General features: G+C 34.1%; 1 protein-coding gene across 1 annotated transcript in view; it reads left to right on the top strand.

Moving 5' to 3' along the window:
* The window catches only part of LOC104915132 (contactin-associated protein-like 4), a 248,871-nt gene that overhangs the window by 48,283 nt on the left and 190,746 nt on the right, over positions 1-9,842 (top strand). Inside the window, exon 5 of the mRNA XM_010725847.2 lies at positions 7,937-8,130. Within this exon, the coding sequence (XP_010724149.2) occupies positions 7,937-8,130 (194 nt within the window). The remainder of the gene's footprint in view (positions 1-7,936; positions 8,131-9,842) is intronic.

The following is a 9,842-nucleotide window of genomic DNA, read 5'->3' as shown; positions in this document are numbered from 1 at the left end:
TTTTTTTTAATTTTTTTTCCAGAAATTACACTCTGTCACATGACTAAGAAAATACTGAATAAGGAGTATATTCTTTATACTCTTTTAATTTGAACTGTTCAAACTTCTTAATCACAAGGACTTATTTACACATTCTCTGGTGAAATATTGACATGAAAATCAAGGAATTCTGAAATGCACAGGAATCACAAGAACAGAAATTCCTTTCAGTTTAACGATAAATAGTGAAGGTCTTTAAAAATATTATTTGTTTGTTTGTTTGTTTGTTTGTTTGATGATAATTCATTTTGCAATAGTTAGAATATTAAAACATGAGAGGGAAATGGACTAATGGATTGCTTAAGTAGTGTCTCTCTGAAAATTCCACAATACATTCCTGTATCTACATTTTAGCATACAAGTTTCTATCAAGATGACAAAGAACAAAATATCATGTTTTATGGAGAGTTACGCAATTTTTTTTAAGCTGAGAATCTAACAATGTTTCTATAGATATAAATGAATTATTGAAAAATATCTGTGTAAAGAGGAGTATACATATTTTTTTACATTAATCTACACATTCTCTAAGATCAGTATCTAGGACATGCAGTTACATAAATGGATATAATCCTGGGACTCATAAATGGAATATTAAATTAGGGAAATACTTTTTATGCAGGAGATATCTTCTTTTGATTTTGTCAAATCAAGTTTCCCCAAAATTTAAATGTATACAAGCAGACTACATATTAAATATTTAAAAGAGAATAGTTTTCATAGCGTCAAAGCAGAGATTAAACATTTGTTTAATTGACTTACTGAATATTTTTTATTTATAGGAAAGCAACTAGAATGCTATAAAAAGATAAAGATTTTTAAAACAGAATGAATTGCAGAAGTTCAAATGTAAAAACACATTTCCCAGTGTAACAGCATTTTCGGCCATGAAAGTGTGAAAGACAAAACTGTGTTGTTTTTTTGTTTGCTTCGTATCTCCTTTCTGGTGATCTAAGTGATTGGTGTTGCTATGCCACAATTCTTCTTAAATAGTTAAGTAGAAGTGGGACAAGAGTCTTTTTCGGGTGTGCAGCTTGAAGGACCTGATCACTGTAAAAGTGATCATGCTTGTGCATGGCAATGAAGGCACCACTCCCTGCTCGCTTATCTGTTGGTCCAGGTATGTCACACTAACAGAGAGAAAAGAAGAAGAAAAAAAGCCCTGAGAAACAGGGGATAAAAGGCTCTCTCCAAACTAAGCACTTTGGCGAAGAACTCCCAAAGAAACCTTCCACAGAAAATTCCTCAAGGGGAAAAAGCTTCCTGGCATTCTCCCTTTCCCAGGACGAGTTCCTGATATCTCTGGACCTACTATGAACTATGCTGGAGCCACGTTGGTGACAATCTCTCCTGCTTTCTACAAGGACTCCTTTCTTTTATCTCTTTTCTATCTCCTATCTTTCCTTTCCCATATGCCTAAGAAACTAGGATTTCTAATAAACTGGTAGAGCTAACTTTTGACCCTTTGTGTCTTAGTCTCGCTGTCAGGGATACATATACTAAAAGAACCTCCTCTCCCTCCTATAAACTGGAGCGAGACAAAAAACTATGGATTATTATTGATCCTAGCTTTACATGCTACAAATGCAGACTAACATGTTGTATAATAACACTCAAAATAGAAAATAAGTGTTTCAATTCACTCAAAAGTTAAGTAAAGAGCATGTAAAAAATATTTAGGATGAAACAATTTACACAGCTTTATTGAATTGTTCTGAATAGTGTTAGAGCTAGCTATGATATCCTTTTGTCTTCTTACAACAAATATTAAAATCTGCTTTCTACATCCACTCTGGTTTATATTTGCTCCTGTGGTATCGTGTATGAAATTAGAAAGGACATCAATATTGGATTCTAGATCAGGATTTTCATCAAACTGAACAGCCTAATGAGAGACAGTGGCAATAAGACATTTCTGTGTGCATGAAATTTTCTAGGCATCCTCTACCCATGGACAAAATTACATCCTCAGACAAAATCCAAAATGATGAGATGTAAACAACATTTTATCTGATCAAAATAAAAAAATCAGAAAATCAAAGATAAGAAGTAAAAATTCAAGCTTCACACACAACAGGGTCTTCTCATGCATCATCCTAAACCTAGACTATAGGAAAAGAGAACAGTGCTTATGTAGGAATGAATTTCATTAAGAATGAAAAAACTTCCCAAATTTAGTTGGGATTTACTTTCAGCCTTGGATTATTGTCATAATATCTGCCAAAAAGGGGTATACCTGCAAGCTAAGTGAAGTTCTTCGTTTCTAATAAATGATATAGTTTGCTAACAATCATTGTGATCATCAGATAAAAGTGAGCAGTAATAGCTAAGAGTGATGCAAATCTTGCAATAAGCTGACAACTTTCTAAAATACTTTCTTTTGGTAAGAAATACAAGCTGTGAAGAACAAGAAACTTACTAGCAGAAATCTATTAGAAGGACATTCATTCTAGCCTTTCAATGGGGGAAAAAAAGATCCTTTTTTTATACATATGTCATGGTTTTATGATTTCTGCTATCAGTATTCCACATCATAACATAATGTAATGTACTGGGAGTTAAAGAGTTAATGCTCCCATTTCGAGTATCTGTCCCAGAAGAAGAAAAAAAAACAGGACTGTTTGCTGTTCTGCTACCATTTTCCACTCTGAGGGAAAGATCAAAAACCATTTGTAGGTCACAAGACATCCCTTTTAATCTTCTGGCTCGTCTCTGCTCCCAGCCATATTGCCTTAACTTGCTTAGAGTAAGGCCTTCAGCTTTTGGACACTCTCTATAATTTTATTTGATTTGTTAGCTTCAATACAATTATACTGTTGTATATTGTATTATAGTGTGTTATCTTGCATTCTGATATGTTATTTAGTAAATTGGTTTGTTTCTCCTCAGATCATTGCCACCTTTTTTTTTCCTTAGGCCCATCTCTCAACACTTTCACCTTTTTTCCTTTTTTCCCTATCCCAGGGCATGGGTCCATGTGTCCTCCTGCCCCACTAGTCATGGAGTCTGTCCAAAGCAGCTTGTGAACAGTTGATAATATAGTAGAAGTGGCTATTTATCCCTCACAATTCTTTACAATATTTTGCAAAAATCTTAAGTGAAAGTGTGGCCTGCATTCTAAGAATACTGAAGAATATATTAATTACATAAATATTTGACTCAGACTTGAGTTTTCCAACACATACAACTTGTGTAGACAACTTCCTCACAGATCTTTATAGTATGTTGGTGATGAAAAATCTGAAGAAATAATCATGGCTTAACTCTTTGAATCACTGTCAGTAAATTGACCTTCTGATAGACTATGTCAGTTACCTTTGAGAAAGTTTCCCTTGAAATACATAAATAATGACTAAATGAGTTTCAAAGCTTTTTAAATATGAGATGCAAAATCTGATTCACTCACTCACTCATTCACCAAAACTACTAGCAACACAGAAGCTTAAGGGGCAAAGATGCCATGGAAACTTCTTTTAACTTTCTAAATATTACTTGTTCCAAGTGACTGTTAAAATCACTTTTAGATTTGTTTAGAATATTATTTAAAATATTCTAAATAGAATATTTAAAATTATTTTTTAGAATACCTGCTACCATTGTGAAATATGAGATTCTTGTATATTAAATACTGTGACAAATGAAAAAATAAATGTAGTTTATTATTGACTTCAAAAGCAGTAATTGCTTCCATCATTGATACTGAGGTTCAGAGTATATTAAAACAGGGTAGACTTTCCTAAAAAATTAACCTTGTTCTACATCTGAGGCCCCTAAAGTAGCTGATTAGCTCACACTCCTTAGAAGTGTGTTTGCCTGACTGAAGCATTTATATAGCTTTTCTCTTGTTTTGCCTGGATCAATAGTCCCAGGAAAATTCTATGATTTTTTATGTCTATTAAGAAAGCTCTGCACGTTGACTCTGATGTAGGAAAAACTGCTTACATTGGGTAAGTTAATAGATATCTGTTCTTTATTTACTTGTTCCAGAAATTCCCTCAGAAATATTCTTTCAATTCCTCAACTTTTAGGAAGAAAAACTTCAGTATTTTCTTGCTAACTGAGATAGACTTATAACTTTCAGAATCAGATGCCATGTGGGACTTTTCAATCTTTACTCAGGAATTTAATGGATATTCTCATGAGTGAGGAGTTCTGTTTTGTTTTAGTTTCAGGATGAAGGACTATATAGAAGTATTTCCTAAGTTGGCAATTCTTAATGGCTAGGACATTTTCAACCTCTGTTATATAAACACTCTGAGAATCAGTGGGAAGATATGAAGACATTGATTGGATTTCTATGGCATTCAGTAGTGCAAAAATATTTAACCACAACATTTAATTCATGAGAGCCATGCAATGTTAAAGTGGCAGGTCACAATTTGTTTTAATGTCCCATAAACATGTAAGTATGTCTCCTTTATGTAGAAATTAATCACTTGCTGCAAGTCTTATCTTCCCCAGTTATTCAAAACCCACCATTCTAGTTATCTCTGATTAAAATGTTTATTTCTCCTTACAGTTTACCTGAACACAATGTTCCTGCTAAATTCACCATTCTAGTACAATAAGATTAGACTTCAGATACAACAAACGCAAAAGATAGTTTCATCTAACTAGATACAGGCCTTACTTCAGACAATAGTGACCCATTTGAAAACTGAGATTTACTACTTTGAAAGACCTTTTATCTTTTTAGGTCTTAGACCGGATTCTGTTTTGTAAGATAGTTCTAAATACAGATAATGTTAGTAGAAGAAATACTTTCTAGTCCTGAAATAATCTGGTGAGGACCAATTGTCAGGGTGGAGGTTGGTCACAAGCAGTGTCCCACAATGGTCGGTCTTGGGACTGGTGCTCTTCAACATCTTTATCAGTGACAAAGATGATGGCATTCAAATGCTCCCTCAGCAAGTTTGCAGATGACACCAAGCTGAGCGGTGCAGCTGATGTATCGGAAGGAAGGGAAGCCATCCGGAAGGACCTGGAACAGGCTGGAGAAGTTGGGCCATGAAAGCCTAATGAGGTTCAATGAGACCAAGTATAGGGTGCTGCACTTGGGTTGGGTCAGTCCCAAGAATTTATATAGTATAGGTGAAGAACCCCTTGAAAACAGCCCTGTGGAGAAGGACTTGGGGATCCTGGTAGACAAGAAGCGGGACATAAGTCAGCAGTGTGCGACTGCAGACTGGAAGGCCAACTATGTTCTGGGTTGTATTAAAAGAGGAGTGGACAGCAGGGAGAGGGAGGTGATTGTCCCCCTCTACTCAGGTCTTGTGAGGCCCCATCTGGGGTACTGTATCCAGGCCTGGGGCTCCCAGTACAGGAAGGGCGTGGAGTTCTTGGAACGGGTCCAGAGAAGGTCTACTAAGATAATCAGAGCATTTGAGAACCTCTCCTATGAAAAGGTTGAGGGAACTGGATTTGTTTAGCCTGAAGAAGAGAAGGCTCTGGGTAGATCTCATTGTGGCCTTCCAGTATTTGAAGGGAGCATATAAACAGGAGGGGGAATGGTTTTAAACTAAAACAGGGGAGGTTTAGGTTAGATATTAGGAGGAAGTTTTTCACTCAGAGGGTAGTGACACACAGCAATATGTTGCCCAAGGAGGCTGTGGATGCCCCATCCCTGGAGGATGAATGTAACTCCAGGCAGCCTGGTTTAGTGGTTGGCAACTCTGCACATAACAGGATGGTTCAAACTGATGATCTTTGAGGTCTTTTTCAACCCAGGCCATTCCATGATTCTATGAATTGTATTTTTTTATATATTAAAGGTAAAAGATGATGCAACTATCAAACACATGGCTGAAAAATAGCATAATTTTATATATTTTTTTAGAACTGACAAGCCAACAGATATGATTTCTAATCTCACAATCACTCTCTGCCCCTTCTGTTTTCAAACTAGATTCTGTGTTCAGTTCTTACTCAAAGCCAAAAGTTCTGCATCTTTTTCTCAGTTTCACTTGTCACTTTCTTCCTTAGAATTATTTTTCTTGTACTTTGCTGCTGTATAAATGGAAGTTTATAATAGTGTAAACTCTAGTTTTCATCTGTTTTGTTTAAGTTTAGAACAGTTTTCTTAAAATTGAGATGAATTATTTCTAACCCAGCATTTATCTGATTCTGATACTCTTCTGAGATGCAAAGGGGAATCTCACCTGAGAGAAATACATGAACACCTCTTATTGGATAGTTTTCCCTTAAGTATACAGCTTTTTTAACTTTTGTGTGTGTAACTTTTTAGTATTTCAGTCTTTTTAATGTCTTAACACACTTCATTTGACCTTTCTATGGGTAAGAAGCCTTAATTGTCAATTACTTGGATGTAGAATATGTGCCTTGTAAAATGATCAGCTGAATTTATCCCTGATGAGGCTTTTATCAGAAGTTAAAATTATCTTCCGTTAAGTAATCTGTATAGGTAATATACTTAGCTTAGTCAATCAAAGTAAAGTATTTTTTTTTATGTGTGTTAGTTTAGATTTTTTTTTTTAAAATACACGTAGCTAGTAGTTATTAGGTCTAAACATGCAAAGATAGATTGAATTTGAAATTGACATAAGTGATAACATTAGCTAAATGGCATAATGCATTGTAAGTGAAGAAGCTGGGAATGCATATATTATTATCAACTTTTATGTAGTTTATATTGCAACACAGTTAAAGGTAATCATAGAGCATAATAAAGTTTGTGGGATTCTCTTCATACAGAGTGGGAAGCTTATCTTCTTGACAGCTCAGAATTTTTTAAAATGAAGCAAAAGTAACCTGACAGCCCGATAGCTACCCAGTGCCATGTTGAAATACTTAAGCATCTCTTAATAAATTATCTGTTGAGATGGGTATTTTTTAAATGGTATGATCCTCAAAATTCACTGTAAGAATATTCAGCTATTTTTTGCCACACATTTGAACTTTTGTGGGTTTTTTTTCCCAGTCACTTTTAACTGATTTCATTTTAATTTATTTATTTGCTATCTTTTTACTAACTTTACTGATTTTGCTATTTCAAATGTCTTAATTTTAATGATATTGCCAACATTGTGAGGCTAAGGAAATATCAAAGTTCATGTTCTTAAAACACATCCTTAACACGCAGATGACAGGATAAGGAGCTAATGTTCATTTGATATTATTATGTATTTATATCAGTGCTCACAGGGGAAGCCAGTATATATTTCACCTCCAGAAGTAAAGAAAATCATTTCATACTACCTAAAATATATCTGAAGTGCATAACAATAAAAATCTTCTGGAAATGCAGGCAATCTGCATGGAAGAAAGTGTCTCTGGTGAAGTTAATGTCTTTATCCAAGAATCACATTACAGGGTTATAATCCTATTAAACACTGTCTAAGAGAAGAGAACTCAGGTGAACCTGAGTTCACCAAACTGTAAATACATCACTCTAATGAATAATATTTCTTGGCATGATTTCTGAAGAAAAGCATTGTTCATTACTTGGGAGAAGAGTGTGAGGAAACACCACTGTACTGTCATGTATATGACTTGAATATTAATGTTAGAGGAAAACTAAAGCAATGAATGTTCAAAATGCAAAATATCCTCAGTTGCTTCAAGAAAATTGTGATCAGCAGGTCAAGGGAGGTAATTCTGCCCCTCTACTCTGTTCTCATAAGACCCCATCTTGAGTACTGTGTTCAGTTCTGGAGCCCTCAGAACAAGAAAGACAAAGAGTTAATGGAATAGATCAAGAGGAGGGCCATCAAGATTATCAGAGGGCTGGAGCACTTCCCCTTTGAGGACATACTTTACAAGAGTTGCTAGGTATTACCTAAAGAATTTTGAAGCAAATACATGTTAATTTTTTTTTTTTTTTTTTTTGTATTTAGTAATTTTTGTAAATTTTCTAATTATTTTTCTATTTCTTTTTTAGGTGCTGGTGGTTGGTCTCCACTTGTGTCTAATAAATATCAATGGCTTCAGATTGACCTTGGTGAAAGAACTGAGATAACTGCTGTTGCTACTCAAGGTGGTTATGGAAGCTCTGACTGGGTAACAAACTACCTTCTAATGTTCAGTGATAGTGGACGAAACTGGAAACAATATCATCAAGAGGAAAGCATTTGGGTATGTTACTTCAATAATGAGAATTAGATTTCTCCAGAAGACATAAAATTTTGGAGATGTGTAGCAAGGCAGTGGAATATAAAGAACTACAATGAAAATTTTGAAACAATTAGATGCATGAAAAATTCTAACTTTTGACAAGATAATGAGCACTGAAAAGCAAACAAACTTAAAAATTCATTTTTAATTTCATTTTTTAAATGAAATAATATGATTCAAGAATGTATTCTGAAGACTAGAGTATTACTGCAAAATCTCCTTTTTTTCTTCTGTGTATGATAAAATTGTTTTCCTAAAATATTGATTGTATTGATTCCATATCAAACTTGCTTTTTCATTGAAAAAAAAAAGATATAAAGATATGCAGAAAGAACCATTTCATGTAAGCATAATTTTTGTTCCTAATTCCAAGTCTAGATTCTGATCTTGATTTGATATTTTAAGCATTTTTTCACCTACTATCTTTGTAGTTAATAATTTATAAGTGCGACTATGTCCATCACATCCCATTAATGCTAAGTTTAATGAGAGTTGAAGATTCTCAGATAGACAATGTCCAAAATAGAAGTAGAACATTAAAATACATCTTTAGACTATGGTTATATCTTTCTTTGTACCCCAGTGTCTACAGACCTGATTATTGGAATAATATCAGTTTCTTTGTACTCTGATTTCATCTTGTCATTCTTCTGTTCTTCTATCCAAACAAAGAGCTGATTCATTTTTTTTAATTTTACAAAACTGTAGGCTTCAATGTTTTTTGCTGCAATTAAACATTATGTTAAAATGTGTTTCACATTATGCACTTGAATTTTGACTTTTAATTCTAGATGTTCCTGTTATTGTATTGTCAAACCTCATCTATGGTATAATGAGATTATGCAGTGGCTTACTTGTTGCATAATTATACTTCATTTTGGATTTTACTTCACTTTATACTTCTGCCTCAGATTGTGTTTCCATAACAAGAAATAAAAGTTTCTAATCCATATGCCTATGAGGAGTGAGAAAAGAAAAAGAATCTTCCAAATTTAATGAGCGTATGATACGACAATATTGTCTTTACCCATCTTCAGATAGACTGATAAAAGAAATCTGAGAAGTGGAGCTGTTTGTTCTCTTCAGTGAAGGCATTTTTGAAATACACTTTTACTGTAAACAGTGACATGGTCATTACGTCAGTAAAACAGCAAAGTTCCTTAAATTGCTAAATGCTATTGCAGACATTGCAATAATAGAGGAAAAGTAAACCATTCCATTCTTGCAAATTTAATAAAAATGTTATTACCTTAATGACTGCAGTGCAGATTGGAGTTATGACTTACAGGCAGTGATGAATAATTCAAGGACATAAACCACCAATTTCAGGGATTCTCTATTGATCTTTTATACGCATCTTTATTTAGGAATTCTGCTCCTAGAGAAATATATTTGCTCCATTTTAAACCAGTGCATAAATGTGGTCTTTGAATGAAAGTTTTAAATCTTTCTTTGCTTTGCAGATTTTTCTCTGATCATTGTGTTAACTCTTCTTAAAAGAAGTGCCCAAATTAATTTCAGGCAAGAACATCCCACATTTTATACCTATTGTGTATACCTGTTTCTCTCTTCTTTTTGATTAAGTCATTGCCCTGTTGCAAGATTTCTTACCAGAGGAAGTAATTTCCCTTGACTGCTACTGTGCTTTGGAAAAACATATATAAAAAATATAC

Source organism: Meleagris gallopavo, chromosome Z, assembly GCF_000146605.3.
Source record: "Meleagris gallopavo isolate NT-WF06-2002-E0010 breed Aviagen turkey brand Nicholas breeding stock chromosome Z, Turkey_5.1, whole genome shotgun sequence".
NCBI classification, from domain to species: Eukaryota; Metazoa; Chordata; class Aves; order Galliformes; family Phasianidae; genus Meleagris; species Meleagris gallopavo.
Note: the sequence above shows the minus strand (reverse complement) of the source record. Positions and strands in the feature narration are given on the sequence as shown.